The sequence below is a fragment of the Pelodiscus sinensis genome, chromosome 1 (genome assembly GCF_052426305.1).
Source record: "Pelodiscus sinensis isolate ZL-2025 chromosome 1, ASM5242630v1, whole genome shotgun sequence".
NCBI classification, from domain to species: Eukaryota; Metazoa; Chordata; order Testudines; family Trionychidae; genus Pelodiscus; species Pelodiscus sinensis.
This window is the reverse complement of record NC_143052.1, coordinates 256129242-256155251: the sequence shown is the minus strand read 5'-3', so window position 1 is coordinate 256155251 and position 26010 is coordinate 256129242. Positions and strand designations below refer to the sequence as shown.

Genomic DNA, 26010 nt, shown 5'->3' with positions numbered 1-26010 from the left:
AACACCCAAAGTCTTTTGAGGATTTGGGCCTTAAATTTTGTGGTCAAGTCATCCCTTCCTTATCTTTCTTCTTCAAGTGCTTCTTCACATTGATTCCAATGAGATGTACACATGGCACGTGCACGAGCATCAGAAACTTTTCTCCTAGCAGCTCCCGTAGGGTTGGCTGTGGAGACTCCTAGAGTGGCACTTCTATATCAGCACATATATACAGGCTCCTGTCCTCCCTCAGTTCCTTTTTACTGTCCGTGACAACGTTGGAACAGCCTAGCTCTTGCCTTGGCAAGTATCTAGTCTCTAGCTTTAGCACTTTATCATCTTCGTTAACTGTTGCAGTTTCAGCATCAGCAGAAACAGTGGGTAAGCGTGCAAGAACTGTAGCGCCTCCAGAGCGCTGGGGCATGCCTAATGTCCCGGGCTTTAAATCATGCACAGTTTGTAAGCACCCAGTGTCCAATAGTGATCTGCACAATGCATGCCTTCGCTGTTTGGGTGAAGAACACTGCACTGAGAAGTGCAAAATTTGCAGAAGCTTTAAGCCCTGCACCAGAAAGGACCGGAACTATAGACTCCAGCAGCTCCTTGTAGAAGCAGCACTAAAACCCCCCTCAGGCCAAGAAGTCTCAGGCAAATGGAGCCAGCTCGGTGCAGAGCACTGTAGCCTCTCTGCGTGATAATGTGCAGAAACCGAGCGTGACCAAAGACTCCTGGTGCCAGAGGATATTCCCTGGAGTTTGCATCCCTCACCTCCTCACCATCCCTCTTCAGGGACCTCTCTCATGAGCATCTCCTGCAACAGGAGGCCCGATTGCTCCTCGAAATAGGAGCAATACAAGAGATCAGTCAGAGGTAGGGGTTTTTATTCTTGTTACTTCCTTATTTCAAAGGCAAAAGGCCTTTGGTCTAAGACCAATCTTAGACCTGAGGAATCTCAATCGCTATATGCGGAAGCTAAAATTCAGGATGGTCACGTTAGCCTCAATAATCCCTTTCCTGGATCCGGGAGATTGGTTCACTGCCCTCAACATGAAGGATGCATATTTCCACATCTTAATCCTTCCATGTCACAGGTGTTACCTCAGATTTATGATACAGAATGAGCACTATCAGTTTGCAGTACTGCCGTTAAGCCTTTCTTCTGCCCCACAGGTGTTTACCAAATATATGGTGGTGGCTACAGCCATATTTTCCCATACTTGGACGGGAATTGGTTGCTGAAAGTGACCTCCAGAGAATAGCTCCATGTGCATGTAGACCTCATGCTAGAGCTGTGCGGAGCCCTGTGCATCCTCCTCAACAGGGAGAAGTCAGTTCTGAGTCCAGTGCAGAGAATAGAGTTTATAGGGGTGACCCTGGACTTGACCAAGGGAAGGCTTTTTTGCCTGACCCCGCCTTCCATTTCAGGCAATATGGTATTTGGCACTGGGTGAGGGTGTATGCCCTGTCATAACTGCAAGGATGTGCCTCAGACTCCTAGGTCACATGGTGCCGTGTTGCCATGTGATCAGATATGCGCATCCCTCCAGCACTGGCTTGCCATAGTCTATGTGCGCACATGAGACAGTCTCTACCACCTTGCGGGGGATAGACACCACCACATCTAGCCTATCGACTGGTGGATGAACCCGCTGAATTTGGTGAGTTAGGCCTTGCCTATTCTGGGCTAACCAGGGAACCCCCTTAGCATAGACAAGATTTACATAGAGCAGTGTTTCTTAAACTGTTCCGTGGCAGTCTGAGGTGTGCTGCGGAGAACAACAGAGTTAAAAATGGCCGCCCTTAAAGGGGCAAGCGACCTTTTTTGTTTTGGTTTTTTTTTTTTTTTGTTCCATAAAAAATCCTTGGTGTTCCTCATTTTAAAAAAAAATTGGCGTTCCTCGGTCTTAAAAAGTTTAAGAAACACTGACATAGAAGCTCTGAAACAAATTGTGAAGCCTTAAAGGGATTCCAAAGTGAATTAAGAAACCATGGGGACGTAAAACAATGAACTTCATTGAGTAGGAGTCAGAACACATTTCTTATCTCAGGCTTACAAATACCAAGGAAAATATGAACAAAATTAGAAGACTTCACGAAGCTTCAGCAATTAGTTTTGTTGCTTACAAATAATAGTGGCAAAAGATCTGAGTTCCAGGAATAGGGCGAGTACTTAGTCTAAACAGAGTGATTTTTTTTTTTTTTTTTTTTTAAATAAGGTTGATTTAGTGAGGTGTATAATAGCTTATGCTCTTGCATTCATTTTTATGGGCAGCTATTCAAGATTATGAAACTGCTCAGGCCAATAGTGAAAATGACCAACAGATTCGTGAAGGCCTAGAGAGAGCCCAGAGGATGTTGAAGCAATCTCAGAAGAGAGACTACTACAAAATTTTAGGAATAAAAAGGTGAGATTAATGTCCAGAATGTTTTCATGTAGGCTGTCATTAATCAAATAGTCAGTTTGCCACTTGTATTTAGGCTTTTTTGGGTATGCTTCCCTATTCTATCTCCCTTCCCTTTAAAATTGTTTAGATTTTACAGTGGTCATAAGTTTGCGGGGGGGGGGGGGGGAGTTGCGCCTAAGTAGCATTTGCTCAAAAAGTCTCCTAATAAGGAATAAAAGAGTGCTAGCAGACCATAAACAAGGAAATGATCCATCATTAGCAAATAGTTCCAAATATAATGGTGCAAAGAGGTAAGCAAACTGTTTGGGAAACCAAAGGACAGAAGAGAATTATGGAGAGAAGAAAAAGTAAAATTCATAGCAGAGACCACAGTAGCTTAGGACAGTTGAAGGATACTTGCTGGGAAAACCCTTGTAAATATCTCCTAAAACCTCACTTCCGTTATGGGCCTGATAGAAACAATGATTTCTATCAATGATTGTTATATTTAAAAAAAAAAATCCTGTCATGCACATGCCTTACCATTCTTCTGTTGGTGACCTAGTCCTCCTTTCTTCTTTCAGTTTTGTGTTTGACTCTGTCGTCTCTGAATCTGTTGTACACTCTTCAGTTCAGAGACCTAAAAAAAGTGAAACTGTTGAACACCAAACATACTCTTGAGTCTTAATAATAACAATTAATTACTTAATTATGAGCTTTGCAGTGAAAGTAAACTTAAAGTTTAGGTTTGTTTTACTTACAATTGCAACCTGTTTTCTGCTGTTCTTATTAGAGGAGGCCAGTATTGTCTGAGAAATCTGGACTGGCAGCAGCAATATCTAAGCTAGAGAATATTTAGTTTGCTTGGTGCTTGTTAATCTGTGTTAGTTCCATATTTCTAACTGTATTGCAGACTCATCAGTGTGGCACATGAACAATTAGAAACTTTAATTTTAGAAGTAACTTAATTTTCTTCTTCCCCAGAAATGCAAGAAAACAAGAAATCATAAAAGCGTACAGAAAGCTAGCATCTCAGTGGCACCCCGATAACTTCCAGAATGAAGAGGAGAAGAAAAAGGCAGAGAAAAAGTTTATTGATATAGCAGCTGCTAAAGAAGTACTGACTGACCCAGGTATTGATTACATTTGAACAGTGGTTCTTTTCAGAATAATGGATGGAATGAACATAACTCTGCTGTCCATTATGACTTACTTTTGTCACATGATTTGCCATGAAATGACGACACAAGAATATCACACTATGTTAATGAATCATCTAAGAACCGAAAACAGTCTTCAAACACACACCATGTACTAAATGAAAATAGGGAAGCTAGCCATTGTAAGCTACTGGTAACTTTGTTGGTTTGACAAGAAGGTCATTATTTACCTGCACAATACAAAATCCACTGAATTGCTAAATCCACATCATAGCTTTTTCTGTTTGTAAATTACAATGTCTCCATTGGCCAAGATAGGGAAATAGAGGGTGAGCTATAAGTGGGCTCCCAGGTCTGAGGGGGGAGGAGTAGGCATGCTGAAACCATTGAATGGCATGAGAACTATAATGGAGCTGTTAGGTTAATCCTAGCGTTTACAAGCGCTATCTTAGGGGTGGGCAATACTTATTGATGGGGGGCCACTCCACAAATTTGGAAAGTGGTCGAGGGTTGCACTCCTTCATTATATTAATGGAGGAGGTGCAGGGGTCTGGGATGGAGGTTGGGTGCAGAAGGGAACTTGAGGTAAGGGATTGGGTGTGGGGTTTGGGTGAAGGAGGGAATGGTGATCTGGGGCAGTGGACTGGGATGAGGAGGAGTTACAGAGTCTGGGAGGGGAGTGTGACCTGCATAGGATTGGAGGGGTTTGGGTTGTGACCTGGGATAGTGGATTGGAGTACAGGGTCTGGGAGGGGTATGGGTGCAGGAGAGGATTTTGGTCTGGGGGAGGAGTGTAGAAGGAGGGAATGGAGGGCCTAGGAGGGTGTGGTGACCTGGGGCATGAGTGGAGGGGGTGCAGGGAATTGGGCTGTCACCAGGGATAGCAAATTGGGGTGCAAGGTCTGAGAGGGGGTTGTGGCCTGAAGAGGGCTGTAGGAGAGGATGCAGTTTCTGTGAAGGTGTATATGGGCTGGAGCAGGGGTGCAAAAGGTTGGGTTACATGTGGTAGGGGGAGAGACTTTCACATAGCTACCAGCCACTGTTTGTGCAGACCTAGCAGCAAGTAAATACATTTTCTAGCTAATAAATCAGTTTGGTGAAGAATGGAATAATTGAATAGATCTTATGTGAAATTTCACATAAGATTTTTTTTTTTTTCGTTTTTAGAAGGGTTTTTTTTTTTTAAGAGGGGAGAGGAGTTGGTGTATCACCTTTGCAAACTGCATTAAAAGGCTCTCGAGCACTCTCATATTAAACTGCTTGGTTAGGGTTCTCAGAAGCAGCATAAAGTGTTTAGATTAGGGCTGTCAAACCTTAAACATAGCAATTAATCATCAGTTCAAAAAAGTCATGCTTAATTGCAGTTTTAATCATTCTATTAATAGAATACCAATTTATTGTAAATAGTTTAGATGTTTTTCTACCTTTTCAAATGTATTGATTTCAGTTACAATATAGAATACAAAGTGTACAGTGCTCACTTTTATATTTTTTGTTAGAAATTTTTGCACTGTGAAGGAGAAACAAAAGAAACAGTATTTTTCAGAAGCTTCAGGGGGTAGCTGAATTAGTCTGTTACAGAAATTTTTTTTAATCTGGTAGCACTTTACAGACTGACTAAAACATATAGATGAGCTTTCGTGGGCACAGTTCACCTCACTTTCTACATTTCTAGTTGCACTTTCATGATAAAATGAGAACAGGTGGATTCTGCTTGATAATGATCCAGGATAGCAATATAGACCAATGCATCTTTATTTTCATCATCAAAGTCAGATGCCAGCATGGGGAGGTTTCGTGTGTTGGTTTGGGTTCTGTAGTATCCACATCAGAGTATTGCTCTTTTAAGACTTCCCCCCAGCACCATCACTGCAAGGGCTTGGGGGGAGGAGGGGAAGAGGCGTAGAGGGGGACTGGGTGTGAGCCCGGAATCAGCTGTCCTTGTTCGTGCCTGGTCCCTCTGCTGTGCTTGTGCTTTTAAAATGTATTAAGAGTTGCCAGGAAAAAGCACAAGCAGAAGGGAAAAAGCACAAGTGCAGCAGGGGGGACCGGGCGTGAGCCTGATTCCCAGCTCATGCCTGGTTCCACTGCTGCACTTCAGCCTTTCAAATGTATTAAGAGCCTGGTGGCTTGTAATACATTTAAAAGGCAGAGCAGCAGAGGGGTTAGCTCCCAGGACCGGGAGCTAACCCCACTGTGGCTCTGCGGTCTCCCCCCCATCAGCTAATTGACTAGTTGATGGAAATTCTATCGACTAGTCAATTAGCCCATTAAGCTCCATTTAACATCCCTATTCTGAAATCAAACAACATATACACTTCATATTCTGTTGTAAGTGAAATAAATATATTTGAAAATGTAGAAAAAAACCCAACACACTTATAGTTAATTAAAATTGATATAACTGAGCTTAACTGTGACTTTTTAAAAAAAAATTGTCACTTGAGTTAATTGCAATTGACAGCCCTACTTTAGGTACCTTTCATTAATATGTTTAAATCCCCTAGAATGCTTTGAAAACATCCGCTGTTTATAATAGATAAACGTAAGTCAATTTATCAGTACAACTAGACTAGCAAACGGCACTGGCAGTTTCTGTGGGAATGGATCCACAGACATGTCAGTAAATAAACCAAACTAATAGTTGTAGCTGTATGAAGTCAGGGACACTTTAAATCCACTTCTTATTTCTCTCTGTTGGCCAGTCAGAGGTACCAAAATACCCTTGATTAGTAGAATGCTTCTGTGATAAAGTGTGAAGTCTCTGTCCCTTTTTTACCATGCATGTCTATTTCCTTAGAAATGAGAAGGAAGTTTGATGCAGGAGAAGATCCACTGGATGCAGAGAGCCAACAGGGAGGAGGAAACCCTTTTCATAGAACCTGGAACACATGGCAAGGATTCAACCCTTTCAGCTCTGGAGGACCATTTCGATTTAAATTCCACTTTAATTAGAACCAAGACTAATTTTCACTGCTTTACATAACATTTTTATTTAAAAACTCTGTCCAGGATTCAAATACAATTTACATTTCACATATGTTGCCCTTACCTAAAGAGTTAGTTTATTAGACGAGAGCTAGCTCTTTATTACCAAAAGAAAAAAAAGGTTTTGCTGTGGTATGAATTTGTGGGTGGACCAGGATTTTCTGTTAGCACTAGTATATTTGTAGTAGTACATGCAGAAATCCTAAGTTCTGCTGAGGAAGAAACATTAAGACCCAAAAAAAACGTAAACACGGGCTTAAATCCTATCAAAGTCAGACACTTAAGCATGTGCTTAAAGTTAAGAACATTTTTAAATGCTCTTGGAACCAGAGCCTAATAGTTGTGTAAAAAGTTACTTTGTATATCAGTCTTTGTAGTCACAAATGAAAATATGAGTTACCATATGCAGGGTGATGATCTCTCTTTCAATATGCATACAGAGAAAGAATACTGACTTGACCAGCTGCTGCATTTTATTTTTTTATGTCACACTGATGCCATATAGAGTGAAGAGGCCACTGCAGATCAGATTTAATAAGTTTCTTTAAAATATTATTGTTACTGACATTTTGAAAATGCCTACCTACTTCCATTTGCTTGACAATCTGAAATCATTTGGAATGATATTTTTCAGTTATTATGGCATCTGTCAGACATGAAAGTTAAAAATTCCCTCATTTTGAACATTTTGCTTCTGAATGATACTTTAAATAGCCAGAGTTTCTTGACTGGTTTTGTGTTTTTGTACTTTTTACACAATACCTGCTTGAGATTTGAGCAGGGCAAATTAATGTGACATCTCCTTAAGTATGCAGCAGCTTACATCCGATTTTAATAAATAAGTAAAAATGTGTAAAAGGTAACTTCTACTAGAAGCAGGTGTTACCTAAACATATGTTGTTTCTCTGATTATACCACATATTTAAGTGTCTGAATGTAATTCTGCAGTCACATGGCGCTCAGAAGTGCACTTTGACAAGTCTTTGAAGTAAATGACCACATCACATCTTTACGTGTGTGCGAGGAGCATTACCAGGCTCGCTGGGAGTGGGGGAATAGCACTTTATGAGTGGGGGGTGGGAGTGACTCAGAAGCTGTTGCGAAAGGGGAAGGGGGTCAGTGTGGCAATGCTGACTCATCCCCAGGGAGTGGAAGGCCTGGGGAGTTGGAAAGGGGCAAGTCAGGTGGAAGAAGCCCCTTTTTTCTTTCTGGTACCAAGCAGAGTAGAACCCAGCCTCCATCCTTTTGAGGTGGCAGAACACAGCAGGTGTGTTCAGGACCTGCTGTGATCATTGCACTAACCACTCCTCTCCAGGAGGACTGGAAAGGACTTTCTTCTCACCCCCCGATTGGCCAAGATGCAGTGGGGTTTTTTTACCTTCCTCACAGTGGGTTTAGAGGGGAGCTCTGTGATGGTGAATAGGGAGGGGATATAAGCTATGATATAAGGAGTTATGTAGGTGTGGGTGGATTCCAGTGCAGGTACTCCAGAGGCTGGATACATGGCTTGGTACAGGACTTTAAAAGGTATTTGTTAAAAGCGTTGGATTGGGGAGGAGGGTTAGTTGAGGGTCCTACAATTGGTACTGCAGCAAGCCAGACTCCTCCCTTCTTATAGCCCACTGTTGCCCTTGTTTCAGGCAAGTATGGTCAGGTCCCTGCAATGGGTTGGACTGGGGGGACCTAAATGGAGAAAGTGGGGAGCTAGTGGAAGTTCCCCGGTTAGATATTGAATGAACGTGCAGTTGCCTGCACTGTACGCTCTTCTTTGTGAAGCAGTCCCAGCCATCTGATAATTAAAGTTGCTGCCTGATTAAACCCATTCAAATGTCTCCGGTCTCTTTTTTTTTAGAATAGCAGGCCAGTGTTGTTTTCTTCCACTCAAGTTCATGATTAAACTGAGAACTTTGGTCCCTAATTTGTACAGTAAGTTTATTCTGTCAATTGTATTTTGCAACACCTTGCCTCCCAAAAATAAACCCAGAACAAAACAAACAGAAATGTTAGCCTCTACCTGAGCAAAATTATTTCTTGTCTAGAACTTTGATGTACATGGTTTCACATCTAATCTGATGCATTTGGCTTTCCTGGAAACATAAAGCTTTTCTCTTATACTGTTCTAAGATAATGTGGCCCATAGGTCCATTACCATGTGTAAACACAGTTGTTTGCCTTGTGTAATTGGGGTAGAAGTCTAAGTTGCTTTTATTTCAAGGTAACATCTAAAATAGTTTTTTTTTTCTACACAAATGAGTTAGCTTCAGTAAGCCCAACACACAGCATTGCTACAGAACACTGCACACTTTCTTTCACTGTACCCTCTCCAACTTTCATCTGTCTCCCCTATCCATGGGCCATGGCAGAGGGAAGAGAAAGTTACCTTAGGCAGTAAGATGGTTCTTTGACATGTGTCCTCCTTTGGGTGCTCCACTGTAGGTGTGCTTGCATCTCTCTGCTGTTGATCAAAGAACATTGGTAGCAGTATCTGTTAGCCCTATATATGCACTCTCTCTCCTCATGCCCTGACAGAAGGCTAACTCTCCTTAATTCCTTCTCTCCTGAAGAGTCATTGACAAGAACTCTGAAGTAGAGAGGATGGTGAGTTGTGGATCACCCATAGGTATACCCATCTCAGAGAATCACCTTTACTGTATAAGGTGAATAACTTTCTTTTCTTTGAGTCGTCTCCCTACGGGTACTCTCCATGTTGTTGCTCTACCTATTTATGAGAAACAGAAATTCTTGAGGAAGATAACTGCTGAGACTAAATTTGTGGAGTGGGTTGATCTATTGGCCAGTTCTTTGAACAAGACTGTTGTGATTTTGGTAACCTGATGAACTTTGATGGAGCAGATTCTGAGGAGATAATCATCCAAGAAGGGCTAGATTGTAATGCTATGGGAACACAGGTGAGCAGCCACTACTGGGGGAACCTTGGTGAAAACCTTTGGAGCGGATGATAGACTGAAGGGGAGTACTCCTGTATTGATAGTAGTCTTGCCCTAGGGTAAATCTGAGGAACTGCCTGTGGGATGGTAGAATTGAAAATATGCAGATAAGTGTCCTGAAGGTCAGGCTCAAAATGAGTCTCCTTGTTCCAATTCTGGTATAATCAATGCTAGAATGATCATGTTGCATTTTTGAGCTTTGACAAATTTGTTGAGTGTTCTGAGGCCTAGTAGGGCTCTCCAGCCTCTCTTCCTCTTAGTTACTAGGAAATAGAGTAACCAGGTTGTAGCCCCTGCCTTAGTAAAATAGAGTAACCATGTTGAGGGACTGGCTCTATGACTATTAAGTTGAGGTGATTTATTTCCTGACACAGTAAACTCTTTTGAAAAGGGCCTCTAAAGAGGGCCAGGGAAGGGTGTTGTGGAGTGGGGGAAAGTGAAATGGAAGGAATAGCGGATGGAATTGTGAATTATTTGCAAGATCCAGAGGTCCGATGTTGTGTTTCAGGTGTTGCAGAACACAGTATATTGGGGTAGGTTGGTGAGCTGTAGTGATTATGGGGAATGATCTGATACGCTCAACTAACATGTAGAAATTTACGTTTTAGAGGCACATGGCTGCAGTGCGGAAGGGTGTGCACCTGATGATTTGCAGCTGGGGAAGCTAAATTTATTTCCTTGAGGTTCATAAGAGTTGTCTGGTACTGAGAAGTATGGAATTTATGCTGGGATCGCAAATGAGCTTTTCTCTTTTGTTGAGCTGTGTATACTCCTAGGCTGTCTCTAAACTGGACAGTTTTTCCGGAAAATCAGCCACTTTTCCGGAAAAACTTGCCAGCTGTCTACACTGGCCGCTTGAATTTCCGCAAAAGCACTGACTTCCTACTGTAAGAAATCAGTGCTTCTTGCAGAAATACTATTCTGCTCCTGTTCAGGCAAATGTCCCTTTTGCACAAAAGGGCCAGTGTAGACAGCTCAGATTTGTTTTCTGCAAAAAAGGCGATCGGGGCTTTTTTGTGGAAAAGTGCATCTAGATTGGCTCAGACGCTTTTCTGCAAAAAGTGCTTTTGCGGAAAAGCGTCTGTGCCAATCTAGACGCTCTGTTCTGAAAATGCTTTTAACGGAAAACTTTTCCGTTAAAAGCATTTTCGGAAAATCATGCCAGTCTAGACGCAGCCCTAATGTGTGGAGAGTGGCCCTGAAATCTTTAAGGGTATGGAGTGACATGTCAGTCTTCTCTGCCAATAGCTTGGTTGCTTCAAAGGGAAGGTCTTCAATACTTACCTGCACCTCTGTAGGGAAGCCCAAAAGGTGTAACCACACATCACATTGCATAGTGACTGCCAAGAAGATAGACCAGGCCACTATATTGGCTGCATCAAGGGCTGAAGTATTGTTTTGGCTATCAGATGCCCAGCTCTGAAGGAAATGCTGCTGCCAGCAAATGCACAGAAGTAAGGGTAGAAATACAGGCAGTGCCTGGGTTACATACAAGATAGGGTCTGTAGGTTTGTTCTTATGATGAATTTGTGTGTAAGTCGGAACTGGTACATATTGTAGGGGAAACTCTAGCCAAACATTTCTCCAGAGCTCAGTTTTATTCTCCCACACCTCACTTCCCTCAGTCCTTTATTCTCAAGCTGAGGTGTCTGCTGAGAAAAGCTGCTCCGCGTCTCCCTGGTCTGCTTGGGGGGGGGGCGCTAGCTTCGCGTCTCCCTGGTCTGCTGGGGGGAAGCAGCTAGTGCGGGGTTGCCTCACCCTGTTTGTAAGTAGGGATCCGATGTAAGTTGGATCCATGTAACCCGGGGACTGCCTGTACTGCAACCCCCACACAACTCCTTTTTGTGTCAGGACCTCTACAATACTGTGAAAATTCAGATTTAAATAGCTGAAATCATGACATTTACCATTTTAAAAATACAATGACCATGCAGTTGACCTAAATGGACTGTGAATTTGTGAGGTTCCCTAACTATAAAGCACACCAAACCAATCAATAAGAGAACTTTTGCTGTTGGCAGGGGGGCGTGAGGGTTTTTCAAAAATCAAAAAGGGGGTGTGATGCCAAAAAGTTGGGGAACCACTGTTTTAGAGCTTTAGTTTGTAACAAGTCAGCCTAGTGCCATTGGCAGTTTGGAGGAAGTCAGGGATCTTGTCCACACCAGATATCCCAGTGCTGGATGGGGTACTGATGGTGTCAAAGGGTTCAGTGCTTACCAGCAGCATTGTCTTACTGGAGTGCTCCCTACTGCTATCTTTATCTGGCAGTACTGTTGGCTCAGTGTGTCAATGCTGCCTGCTCCAGATCTTTGTGAGCGATGAGTGCTGGGTTTGGAATGTCTCTGTACCAGTGACACTCAGCATGCCAGAGATCTGTGGCTAGCTTAGGTATCATGCTGGGAAATCACTGGTCTGCAGGTGTCAACTCATATTCCCTGTATGTTTAGAGCTTTGGGGAAGGCTCTTACCTTCCAGATGACTCCTGGCATGGATGTAGGGAAGGTTTGACGGCTGCCTGCATGAAGATAAACTTCTGTTTCAATTCCTTGTCCTTTCGAGACCTGGCTCTGAGTTGTTGGCAGAGACCACACTACTGGGGAATGTGGCCTTCCTGGAGGCAGCATATGCAGCAAGAATATTTTGCATCACAGAGATGGCCTCCTTGCAAGAGATGCACTTCTTAAAGTCTGGTGAACTGGGCATACCCTGTTGGGGGAAGAGGCCTCAAGGGGGAAAAAAAGGGGGGTGGGGGAATAATGGGTTTTTGTGTTTTGTTTTCAAGGAGAAAATGCTGAGGAGGCAAACTATTCAAAATGCTAATTAAGCTAAAGATTGCAACAGACCATGGCTAGCCAGGGCAATTGAGAAGGAACTGAGGGAAGGGGGGTTAGCACAGGTGCTGGTTAGCAGCGGCATGAGAGACTCTGCATATGCAGGTCTAAGGGATAGGGCTACCAAAGTTCTCCAATCAGCAACATACGGACACGTGCACACCTACCATAGAGCCCCCTTTGGGATGCTACTCAATACAGAATCCATTTTCCTAATTTAATCTTATTTTGCAGCATAAGCAGAATCTCTTGTGTATGTGTATCATTAAATGGGAAGGGGCACTAAAATATAACTTGAAGGGCCAAAGTTTAACATCTTTTATGATGAATGGGCCACATCTATTGATGCTATCTGTGGCACTCTAACTAGAAACCTGAAAAAGATAATTGTGTGTTGACATGCTGTGGAAACAAGTATGAAGGGTGCAAGATTTTTCTAACAGACTTCATTTTGGGGGGGCAAAGTAGAATAGAACATTGCCCATGGCTTCTATTTATCATTGTGAATGAGCCAACAGCCTGAGCAGTAGAAAGAGGTAAATAGAATTCCATGATTTTAATGCTGTTCATTAGTTCCCCCTTATTGTTAGGGAGAAGTAGACTAGAAAGGCTGAGTTGACAAAATGGATGGATGTAAGTATTGGGTACTAAAAGAAAATGGGAAAAATAAAACTATTTTTTTGATAACAGATTTCCGAGATTTCAGGGACGCCTTTGTCTCATATCGACTGCTTCCAGTTGGGATTGAGAGAAATGCTGGCTTTGCCGGAGTAAGGATCGCAGGGGTGAGAATATACCTGCTAGGTGTCTATTTTTGCATGCATTCAATAAGAGCTCAGAGAACCAAAAGGGTTTCATGGTACCTTTAAGTGACTTTTCATTGTAATTTCTGTCTTGTCTTTTTGTAGTGGCTGTGTTATCTGTAACACAGCAGTAACATTTAACAGCTAAGGTTACCTTGTAACTATAAAAATAGTAACTGTTTAAACTTTTAACCTGACTCCTCCTGTTGCTATAACAGAACCGAACACAATCAAAAGAACCATAGCCGGTCAGGGGTAAATGCAGTAAGAGCTGAGCATTGAGTCATGCTGCCTCCACAGGGCAGACTCTTTGGGGCACCCGTCAGCCTCCCTGGCTGCCTGCCCGCTGCGAAGGGACTTTTGTCCTACCAGTCGAAGTCTCAGGTGTAATGAGCTCTCTCTGCACCACCTTGAGCCTTGCTGGGTGCCTGCTGCGAAGGGACTCTGTCCTAACAGCTAAAGACTCGGGTGTGATAGGGCTCACAGACCACTCACTACCCCGACCACTAGCTCACATCATGTAATTCAAAAAATGTTCCCTAAAAAAAATCGTGCTATCACGAAAACGTGTTAAGCAGGCACGTGTTAAATGAGGAATTACTGTATTTCACTAGTTACTAAGAAGTGATGAGCTGTCTATTAGTAGCAGAAAATTAGTTAATTATATAAACCACACACACAAGGTGTATAAAATCTTTATAACAGATGTTTGTACCACAACAGTATTAGATTACAGAACTGTTCAGCCCTACAGTTTTAAAATTAAAAAGTAATTTTGACCACTTAAACACCTAAAATTGACAAAGCTTCATTATATTAACCAGACTGCTAGTAGCTTTTATATTTGTAAATAAGTTTCCTTTCTCTTTAAAAATGGAAAATTCACATGTTAATACTTAAGACAATATTAAAATGTATAATATTGATTTATGGAAAATCCAACATCAAAACCGTCTTGCATTGAGTTTATAAAATGGGACCAAGCTCAAAATTGCCCTTGTCACATATTGTCAATAGCAGGGAAATACCAGTTGCAACTAGACTGCTTTCAAGTATTTCATACATTAAATGGTAAACAACATTTTTCATTTTTATCAGATTCCTTTGGAGAAAAGGGATTACAGTTTTCTATTTAAAGAGGTGATTTATAGGAGGCTTCACTGGCAATTAGCCAGTCTGGCAAAGTAAGTTGGTTATGTTTAAAAGTAACTGCCTTAATGTGATACGGTACTGTTTGTTCAGCTTTGCAAAATAAAGTTATATAGAAGGGGTGGTTTTTTTTGAAAGAATATATAAATACCTGTACATTTACTTTTTCACATCTAAAGAAATTGGAATCACAAATGTTAAAACCAATCGTAGTAAGCAGTAAGAAATATGTCCTTGTTTCAGATTAGATGTTTGTTTTCTTGGCAATGGATCATAAGTCTTTTTGCAGAAGATTTTCTGCTGACAAGTACTTTGTTAGGCTAGTCACCGTGACAATAAAGGATTCATTCAAAAAAGTCTAGCTACTGTATTTACATGAACTTTTGACCAATAACAAAGAGAGGAGATGGTGAAATAAGTTAAAATTTCTGCTTTGGGCAAAACAAATTATTTTAAGAATGAAAAACATTCATACCTAGCTAAGTTTATCCACCAGCTGAAATTGTAGAATGTTTTTTACATAAAATAAAAGAAATGTAAACATTTAAGAATTATAGCACATAGTGGCATCTATCATATTAGTAGATGTGCAAGTGAACTAGCTCCTGATGGTATGACCGATGTGGTTAGGTCCTAGGATATTGTCGCTTGATAAATGTGATATATGCCATCATGTGCCAGCAATGCCTCTCTGCCATCCGTATACATTGGCCAAGCCAGACTGTCTCTATGCAAAAGAATAAATGGACACAAATCAGACCTCAATATTGATAATGTTCAAAAATGAATAGGAGAACACTTCAGTCACCCTGGCCACACAGCAAGGCTATGTCTAGACTGGCCCCTTCTCCGGAAGAGGCATGCAAAGCAGGTAAGTCAGAATAGGGAAATCCGCGGGGGATTTAAATATCCCCCGCGGGATTTAAATAAACATGGCCGCCGCTTTTTTTCCGGCTTGGGGAAAAGCCGGAAAAGAGCGTCTAGACTGGCGCGATCCTCTGGAATAAAGCCCTTTTCCGGAGGATCTCTTATTCCTACTTGCAAGTAGGAAAAGGGCTTTATTCCGGAGGATCGCACCAGTCTATACGCTCTTTTCCGGCTTTTCCCCAAGCCGGAAAAAAAGCGGCGGCCATGTTTATTTAAATCCCCCACGGATTTCCCTATTCTGACTTGCCTGCTTTGCATGCCTCTTCCGGAGAAGGGGCCAGTCTACACGTAGCCTAACAGACTTGAACTGTAGGGAGTGGACCACATCCACCATGATTGAACTGACCCATCTTTGCATGTATGTATATACCTACAAACTGAAGTTTCTACTTCATGTATCTGAGGAAGTGGGTTTCAGCCCACAAAAGCTTATGCTCAAATACATTTATTAGTTTTAAGGGGCCACAGGACTCCTTGTTGTTTTTGCTGAAACAGACTAACAGAACTTTTGTGAGTAACTTCTCTTCAGCTTAATTGTGAATACCATTAGCTAAATTATATAAAGTAATTTTTGCATCTCTCTTCAGCTTCATGAAGAGAGTACATTTCTGTGGGGAATAGTACTAATAAACAGCAGATTAATCTAACAAGATAAGAGCCTTCTGGAATCCCAATATTGGCAGCCCCCTAACTTGGGCATGAAATTTCCCTTTATTTAGTCTTTGATGTTTCCAGCAGCCATTTGACTGATGAGCAAGGAGTGTCTTGGTGTGTGGCAACTGCTCATTCTCCCTACTGTTTGGTTCCCTGCTTATAGATTTTGCCCATGGAAGGAATCCTTTGTATTGCGTTTCAGCCCTTTCCCCTCCTCTGGAAAAGCTACGTCTTGGCAGGACCAACCATATTCCAGGCTTACAGGTAAAGACTATTCACAGCTCATTCTTCATATTTCTGTCTTCAAATACAGGAATGATACATGCACAGAAAGAGACTATCCACATTTTGGGGGTTACAAGAATATCCCAGGCTTCATTTGCATACTCACATTCCGGTGCTGTGCCAATCATGTGCCATTTTGAAAGTGAAAGTGCTGCGTAGCTGCAGTTCTGACAGCGGGGAGGTTTTTCGACAGATCCTGTACTCCTCAAAAAATGATCTGTCGAAAAAACTCCCCACTGTCGGCAGAACTGCGACTACACAGCACTTTCACTTTCAAAATGGCGCGTGATCGGCACAGAGCCAGAATGTGAGTATGCAAATGAAGCCTGGGATATTTAAATCCCAGGCTTATTTGCATTTTCGAAGTGCTTTATTTGCATCCCTCTGCTGACAGAGGGATGCAGTCTGGATATAGCCTAAATGAGAAGTCACTGAGTATGCACATTTATCTTTCCCCCTATAAAACTTCAAAAGAGCAAGAGCATGAAGACTGAATTAACAGTAAATTAGATGAGAGGGATCATTTCAGCTTGCTGGATTTTGTATGCTATGAGAAGATCAGTTCTCATTTGTTCTTATGTTGACATGCTGTGTTCAATGAACCAATACATAGCTTTACCACAGAGAGAGAAGATTAAAAGATGTCACACCATGAAGTTGTTCAACTGCTAACTGTTCTTCACTCATTCTTAATCCATTTGTGTGTGATGTGCATTGTTGGTGATGAATTAAATTGAAAGAAGTCAGGACTAAATTACTAGTAACTTATAGCATTCATTTTCTGAAAAAAGAATGACAACTATCCAAATGAGTTGTTCTAAGGTTTTAAATATTTTAATGTAAAATAGCTGAAATAAATGTGCATATATTGCTAAGACTGAAAAGATTAAAAACCATCCTCTAACCTATAAACATTTAATAGTCAAGTTTTGATCTTAGTTACATCAATATAAATCTGAATATATCTCCTGATGTCGAGAGTTAATTACTCTATGTGAAAGATAAGAACTGACCGAAGGAAATCAACAAGCATCAAGAGATAGTGAAATTCAGCATGAGTATTATTAACTCTCCAATTTTGAGACAGATATTTTAGGTTGTTGTTGTCTACTTTTTTTTCAGAATCCTTTATGCAGACACCTCTGGATTACAGAGGCTTTATTTCCTTTTCAATACTATACAATATGTATGTTCGTGGCAGCTCAATGAAATACATTCATACATTTAAATAGGTTTGTTAATATATAGACATCTGGATTTATCACTTAATATAGAAGGACATTCAGATAGTTTTTGGTGCCCAACACTGGAACTGAAAGAAGCAAATGTATTCACGTGCCTTATAAACACCATTTAGGCAATCTGTAAAATATATTTTGCCAAGACACAATGACAGAAATCAGTTAAAAAGGAACTGGGATTCAAATCAATAATAACTTAGTCATCTTCAAAGCACCTTACAAATACTAACATACAAATTGGAGTGTAAAATGAGCAACTTACCTGGTAATAAGACAATCTCTCAGTATAAAAATTAGTGAATGGTGTAGAGAAGATAGAAGCTTCTGTCTTATAATGCATGGGGACATTCAATGAAACTGAAAGATGACAAACTCAAAACCAATTTTGAGCTGCTCGATGAAAAGACATATTATATCATACGGTGTAATTAGACTATAGAACTCACTGCCCCAGGAAGTTGCTGAGGCTAAAACCATAGCAAGATCCAAATAGGGACAGGACACTTAAATGAATTACATGACTATCTAGCATATAACAAGTAAGAATACTTAAGAAGATATAAAACTATGGGTCTTAAACCAACCTATTAGGGATTAGAACGAGCTCTTCTTGCGGCAGATTATCCCACATGTGCCTACTGTGGCATTTCTGCAGGGCCGTCCCTAGGCATACGCAGAATAGGCAGTTGCGTAGGGCACCAGTATTTCTGGGGCACCACTCTGTCAGGGAAGCAATGGAGCAGTGCAAAAAGCTGGCACTCCCCTGCCCCCTCTGGAAGAGAAAGTGCCGGCTAACCAGCTGCTTAAAGAAGCAGCAGACTTGTTTCCTGTTCCTCCCAGGCAATGCAGAGGCATAGAGAGGCGGGGGCAGAGGGAACAGTTGCTTCTGGCCAGCACACCAGCGGGTGCCAGACAGGAGTGACTCCATGTGACCCACAGCGGGGACGGAAGCACTTCCCCTCCCCACAGGAGCCGGCCTGAACAGCTTGGGGCTGTGACACCCGGCAACTTAGTTCTGGGGCCTTTCTGCGTGGTGCGGGGAGGTCAGGAGACCCGGGTCTGCGCAGCTCCGACTGTGCAGGCAGCGCTGTCTGCCCTGGGACTCCCCGCGCCCTCCCCCACCCCTCGCAGGACGGCATCGCGGAGATAAGTTGCTGGGGTGCAACAGCCCCTGCTGCTCAGTCAGCATGCATGCCGGCTGTTTGGAGAGGGGGAGTGCAGTCGCACACTTCCCAGAGGTGCTGCAGGATTGCCAGGTACTGGTCCCAGCTGCCCCTGTCCCCTGCCCACTCCCCACCCCCCAAGTGAGGCTTGGGGTTTTTTTTTTGGGGCATTTCACTTGTGTGGCCCCAACTGACTTTTCTGTGGGTCAGTGACCCCCACTCAAAACAGGTTCCCTGCCCCTCTCATACATGAAGACAATGCTAAAACCTTTTGGCTGTGTCTAGACTGGCAAGTTTTTCTGTAAAATCATCTGCTTTTGTGGAAAAACTTGCCAGCTGTCTACACTGGCCGCTTGAATTTCCGGAAAAGCACTGACGATCTCATGTAAGATCGTCAGTGCTTTTCCGGAAATACTATGGTGCTCCCGTTCAGGCAAAAGTCTTTTTCCAAAAGACTTTTGTGCAAAAGGGCCAGTGTAGACAGCACAGTACCTGCAAAAAAGCCCCGATCGCGAAAATGGTGATCGGGGCTTTTTTGCGGAAAAGCACGTCTAGATTGGCCACGGACGCTTTTCTGCAAAAAGTGCTTTTGCGGAAAAGCATCCTGCCAATCTAGACGTGCTTTTCCAAAAATGCTTTTAACGGAAAAGTTTTCCGTTAAAAGCATTTTCGGAAAATCATGCCAGTGTAGACATAGCCTTTCAGTTTAACATAATATTTTATTTAAAAATGGAGGCTGGTCAACATGCCCCCAATTGGGGCCAAATCCCCATCTCACTGCAGCATCATAACACTCCTGCACCACCTGACCCCAAATCTGAGCCTATCATACACTGGAACCCCCTGTCCTGAGCCTCTTACATCCCCAAACTCCTGCATTCCCACATCCTCAGTCTTCTGCCACAATATTCTTGCACCATCCACACATAGCAAATGTGTCCTGAGCCCATCATACAACCTCCTTGCCCTGAGCCCCTCACATATCCAACACAAACTTCTGCACCCTCACATCCACAAGCCTGTGACTTGCTCAGCACCCCAACCTTCCACCTGAGCCCAACACTCCCCAGCCTGGAACCCCCTCCCCGAGCCAGCACCCCCTTCTCCTGCATCCAAATTCCCTCCCAGAGCTTGTACTTCTCATCCCTTCACACACCCAAATCCCTCATTCCTACCCCAGAGCCTACACCTCCTCTCTCAACCAAGTGAGAGCGTATAATGGCTGGGGATAGCAAGTGACGGAGAGGAGGGGAACAGAGAGGATGGGGCCTCAAAGGGTGTGGTCTTGGGGGAAGGAATGTGATTTTAATGTATTGGTGGGTTCCTTTTTTTTTTTTGCTCGACAAACCTAGGGGTTCCTTGAAATTCTGAAAAGCTGAAAAGGGTTCCATGGCCAAATAAAATTGGGAAACACTGCAGTGGAGCATGTAATAGCAGGTCTGGGTCCTAGAGAGAGCTGAATGCACTGCCTGCAGCACAGTCTGAGGGAGGAGATTGGCTGCTGGGGTCTCTGGGAAGAGGAGTGGGTAGGGGTGGAAGAGCAAGTCAAGCATAGGGGCACCAGTTTAATAATCCTGCCTACGGCACCATAAATCCTAAGGACGGCCCTGCATTTCTGACACCTCGCTCTGAGACATCTGGGGTTGGCCCAATGGTATAGTGGTGGTTTAAAAAAAAAGTAGTGGATAACCTTAACTCCATATTCCTCAAATGAGAAGTGAGTAAACTCAGTTAACCAGATTTACTCTTGACGACATTACAGGCTGGCCCTTATCAGAAATAGGATACTGGACTAAATGGAGTAAGGATCTGATGTAGTACAACAATTTCTATGTTCCTCTGCACCAGTTGGTTCACAGTTTCTACTCAAACTGCCCATGTGCTCTGAAATCCAAATCAAAGGATAAAATCATAATGACTAAGGATATTAAGTACCGAGTAAATGACTAATTGTGTACTTGTGAAAACGGTGCTGGGGGGAACCAGCTTTTAAGCCACCTCCCTCCAGCACCGGCTCCTGCTTCCTACCCACCTTGCTGCCCCTGATATAAAGGCAGCAAGCGGGGGGGGAAATGTGAGTAGTTGACTCAACTACCCGTTAAGCCTAGGCTTATTGGATAGTTGACTATTTGACTACTTTTTTTACAGCTCTAATATTGACAAGACATAAGCCAGGAAATAAGGGAATGTTAGCATCTATGGGTAGCTAGCAAAAAATGAATTTCTTGTTCTGCAGCTGAGAAATATGCTCAGTTAAAAAAAATGGTTGAACTGAAAATGTGTTTCAGTGCTTACAACCCATATTTCATCAATATATTCTGAGTTACTCACTGGTTTCTTTATTTGCCTTTTTAGCAATGAACTTTAAATATACTCATCTTACAGGAGAGGTAGAAAAGACCCAGAAACAATATATGCACATACAGATAGCAGGTAATATAAATTTTTCATTTGAGCAGCCCATTGATAGAAAACACTACTGCATCTACTCCCCAACCTTAACCACTCTTTTATCCTACTCCTTTCACATTAGGAATGTAGTGATACACAGTATTTTTTTTTTTTTTTTAGCAGAGTTCAGATATTTTAAGGTTGGTATAAGCCCTCTTCATTCTAAATTCTTATATCTTACCCTAGAGAAGAGGTTCTCAAGCTATGGTTCATGATCTCCATTGACATGGTCCATGGATAGTTTCCTCTATGGTGCGCACTTAGCTGCTCATGAGAGAATGAAGGTCTACCTACCTAATCAGTGGAGCTGCATAGTTATGGCTCCCCTTTGTAGGTGCCTGGACTCTGCAGAAGATACACATCTAAGGTGAGGTTGTGGCCTTGGGGGAAATAGGAGGAAGGTGTCCTCACTTACATCCTATTTTCCCCCACCTGATCTCACTGACACCTCCCACCTACTCCTTATCCCCCCACCAAGGCCACCAACTCAGCTTTCATATATGTCTTCTGCAGGGTCCAGGCATCTAATTAGTGAAGCCACTCCTGCACAGCTCTACTCATTAGGTGGCCCTTCATCGGAACGTGTGAGGCTGTGGCGGCCAAAGAAAGAGGCGACTTTCCCTAGCTCTAGGGCTTAGGCTGCAGGGGAGAGACGACGCTAATTCCCTGCTTTAGATTGGGGGCTGCTGCAGCAGGGGAAAGGGAGAGACATGCCTAATCCCCTCCGCATCATCCCCCGAGCTCGGTAGCTGCTGTTGAGGAGAAGAGACAGCTCTCCCTAAAATAGTGCTAAAACTAAATAAAAATCATTTCTCCAGACAATTTTTATCTATCTATCTATCTATCTATCTATCTATCTATCTATCTATCTATCTATCTATCTATCTATCTATCTATCTATCGCACTTTGATCCAAAGCTCTTTATAATAGTTAGCTAACAGTAAAAACAGCATTTGGAATGTCATTAAGTGGTCCATCAAGACCCTCAGCATTTTTCAAATGGCCCACAAAACAAAATGAGAGCCTTTGCCCTAAAGGCAATCAATTATTCTGTATATATTGATGTCCTGACCTCCTCCCACCCCCAGCATGAATAGCATTTTGTTTTATTAAGTCAACTGAGTATCATCTTAAATGTTTTGTATAACATTTACAGCCTGTATCCTTGATCATGTAAAATAAAATGTTATTCTATGATCATTCAAATATTGCTTTATTTAAGTCTTTGAGAAGTTGTGACTGTATTTATTGGAGCCCTTTATTTTACAAGCAAAACAACATTTCACACTGAAGGTTTCATATTAGTGGGCCTTGAAAATATGCTTCAATAAATAAAAACAGAAAAGGAAAGGATGTAAAATATCACCTATAAACACATGCGACACTGGAGAAAATAAAAGGTATCTGTCCCATTAAATCTTTAAAACAGTTCCATCAACTTATATTTATTTTGGATAACAGGTATCATTTAAACACCATCTCTAATAAAACTATGATCTTTTTTCTTAACATTTATTTGCATGAAATGGGATGCTGATTAGAAGATTTCACAAAATTAATCAAAAATATCTATAAATAACAAATTATCAATCTTTTATGGCTTTGTAAGAGAAATTTCCTAGCCAGCTAAGGAATAATGCTAACAGGGACAAAGGTTTACTTTAAAGATATAGGGGTTTAGCTTTTCATTTAACAAGAGTTCTGAAACTTGGAAATTCTAAAAAAGAAACCATTGCAAAACATTAGTGCAAAGGGGCATAAGTAAAATCTCAAAAAAGAAAAGAAAACAAAAAAACCCAACAGCAAAAGCTTGACTAGGAAGTTGTTTCCTTTTTAAAGTATCATTTGTTCTCTTACATATATTGAATAAATGGGAGATGTGTACATATATTCAACAATCGAATCTGGCCTTATGTAAGATAGTTGTTTCATTGTAGTTTATTATTTTTAAATGTTTATAGATTCTGTGTTTCAAACACACTGCTCCAATCTCTGAAATCTATCCTAATTCCCTGTTGAATGTTTTCAGATAGAATAATTATGGAACACAGTAACAGTTATAGTACTGTATTTCAAATATGATAAAGGAAGTGAACATATAAAAAACCAGACTGTACTGAAATTATAAATAATGACAAGTTACACCTATTAGTTGACTTTTTAAAATGGATAATTTAGTGCATCAAGCTTGCACAATATATGAAAAAATGACATATCTGCTTCCAAAAACTTCAGATCAATCAAAAATATTTAAAATAAATTTAAAAGCGCTAGATTTCAGTAATAAACTATGTTTTGCAACTGGCCCTTGCAATGCTCTGAATTGTTCTTGGGAAACATTTTCTAGACAAGAAAAAGCTGTACATTATACTACAAAGTTTGCACAACTTTGATTTTGTGTAGGAAATCAAAACATTACAAACTGTTTTCAAGTATCTCTTTAAATGCCTGATGGTGTGTAACATACTTTAACTACAACCAGACAATCTGAAAAAACCCTCTTACAACTTAAATGTAAAGGGTCCAATCCAGCATTTTTTATAAACTGGGAGTTTTGGGTATGGGAGGGATACAGGACCAAGTCCTAAACATCCACCCATCCTGAAGGGAAAAGCAATAAAAAAATAGGAAACCCCACCTACCTTGATAAAAACAAAACTATACAATCTTAATATACTGATTTTACATCTGATTTTATATCTGTTCTTCTCATTCTGATTCAATGTTTTCAGCAACATATTAGTTACAAAATATTTGACTTCACACTTGATGAAATGTTCAAAATAGTGTCTCTGCTGTATGTATATGTTCCACTCCATGTCACGAAGAAGATTCGGTTGTGCCATCACACCTACTTTTTGGAAACGACACTAAAGTTCATCATGCTTAAGAACTGCAACCAAAAAAGAAAAATGTTTATACTTTATGTTCATGCATATTTGTTCATACTTAAGTAGCAGTGCTGTAATACATTCTAAAATGTTAAAATGGCCCCAATATTTTCAGAAGGCTTTTTATTCATTCCCAAAGAGTCCTAAAAGTCAGCTCACATATTTAAAAAATTCACATAATTTTTAGACTGCCAACGATTACCATAAGCGTTCACAAATAATCAAAATGATTGAAGAAACTGTTAAGTATTATTTAGCAGCAGAGTGCACTGATTTGCCTTTCAGTTTTTAAGCCCTTGGGGAGCATATTTTTCTCTTCAATCAGGGGGACTAAAATGTTTTTTTTCAATTAAAGTTGAAATTCTCATATAACTACCTGACTCTCAGAACTGGGGCTATAACAAAAAACAAAAACAATCCCCCCCCCCCCACCAAATATTGTAAACCTACTATTCATGAGAGTTGTCAACAATGAGATGATGCATAGGTAAAATGTACATAAAGTAATTTATTTTTTTTTAATTTAAAACCCCATTATATTGTGATTTCATTGTTATAGGTGGCCTAGTAGATCAATCTTTCTAACTATAAGACCCCATTTTAATTGCCTATTGCTTTCTCAGACTAACTGTTTGGAGGAGATATTTGACATGCTATATTTCTGTCTCAGGAATATTTTGGAAAATTTGAGCCTACGTAATTCATTCAGACTAGGGGAAATACATTGTTTTGCTAGTGTCCAAAATGCTGGCAACTTTTAAGAGCCTTATATTTTGGAGCCGAGACTTGAAGTTCAGTGTGTGATTTTTGTGTCTGAGATACGCCTTTTGACATCTTTATGAAAATCCACTCAAATTTGGCCAGTTTATAAGCCTTTTAACCTCCTACCCCAGCAGTTTGCACATGCTCAGTAGAAACTTGCCAGACTATAGCTAAATGTCCCAAAAACTCCATTAGCACTGGGCATGCTTCAGATGAGAGTAGATGAAATGCAGATCTTCACTGCTGTGGGCTGTGCTCGGCCAAGATCTAGGCAATGAAATAGACAAAAAGGAGATAGTGGCTCCAGGCAGCAACAAGAAGGATGATACCTAAAGGGAATGCACAAAGGAAAAGAGCCAGATTTATGGGGATGATGGGGGAGCGGATTGGGACAATGAGCTTGAGGATGGGAACTGGGACGTGGAGGCTGATCTGGGGATGAGAGAAGGGGAAATGGAGGCTGTGATTGGGAGCTGGTAAAAGGGATACTGGCATTGGCTGGGCCTTATATATTACTGGCACCGACCCCCTACAACGCTATACCACCAATGGTCTTGCCTCCTGTGTTTCCGCAGTTCACCACAGCAGCAGAGCTGTCTATAGCTTCAGTGCCAGGAACGCCGTTTGTCGGCACCAATGGCACCCCAGCTAGTTCCAAGTCCTCATTTTCTGGAAACCTAACCTTAGGGCAATTATACGTGCGGTTGCTGTGCTCATGCTCAGTGCCAGAGTGGGTGCTTCTGAGGCAGACTTTGGCACTGCCGAGCTGGAGATGGCTACCACGTCTCACTTGGTCATTCTGGGGGACAGGTCAGGCAGTAGGGATCTGGCAGTAGAGATCCTGGTCCTTTCATGTCCCTGAGGCGTCGGAGATGTTGATCTGCATCTATATTTGGTCTAATGAAAGCTGTCCTGTCGGCTGTAAAGCCTTCTCCAGGAGGGACATGCGGAGCCTAAGCTCCCAATCTTTTCTTGCCATGGCCAACAAGGTCCTACCAGTGCTTGCATTTTTGTGTGGTATGTGACTCCCCCAGACATCTAATACAGCAGCTATGACCATCAGAAGCTGAGATGGACTCGTTACAGAGGTAGCATTTCTTAAACCCCTGCGAGCCAGGCATATTAGAAGCCGTTGGTTCTCGGGGCTGAGAGCTCGGGGGTTCTTATATCAACCGTTGGCAAGCTCATGTCTAAAGGCTGCCGTTTTATGAGGTCTTGCCTTTCTTCTTCTTTTTTTGAGAAGTGTAGCCAGCTGGGGCAGAGAGAAACCAATGCTGCTAACGTGGCTACTGCTGGGGGAACAGTGTGTTCCCTGGTTGTTGGTGGAAATAATGTAATAAGATGATCTGAAATTGAATTAGGTCAAAAGATGGTGAAAAGAGTGAAATTTTTC

At 41.7% G+C, this 26010-nt stretch overlaps 2 protein-coding genes across 6 annotated transcripts in view; one reads left to right on the top strand and one right to left on the bottom strand.

The window, feature by feature from the left end:
• Positions 1 to 8333, top strand: part of DNAJC3 (DnaJ heat shock protein family (Hsp40) member C3) — a 42959-nt gene extending 34626 nt beyond the window's left edge. Inside the window, exons 10-12 of the mRNA XM_075918811.2 lie at positions 2252 to 2384; positions 3348 to 3496; positions 6324 to 8333. Of these exons, the coding sequence (XP_075774926.2) occupies positions 2252 to 2384; positions 3348 to 3496; positions 6324 to 6478 (437 nt within the window). The 3' untranslated portion in view covers positions 6479 to 8333. The remainder of the gene's footprint in view (positions 1 to 2251; positions 2385 to 3347; positions 3497 to 6323) is intronic.
• A 13828-nt stretch (positions 8334 to 22161) lies between these two features.
• The window catches only part of UGGT2 (UDP-glucose glycoprotein glucosyltransferase 2), a 190882-nt gene continuing 187033 nt past the window's right edge, over positions 22162 to 26010 (bottom strand). For all 5 annotated transcript variants that reach the window (XM_075918804.2, XM_075918806.2, XM_075918807.2 and 2 more), the window contains one exon: positions 22162 to 23857. In XM_075918804.2, the coding sequence (XP_075774919.2) occupies positions 23835 to 23857 (23 nt within the window). In that variant the 3' untranslated portion in view covers positions 22162 to 23834. The remainder of the gene's footprint in view (positions 23858 to 26010) is intronic.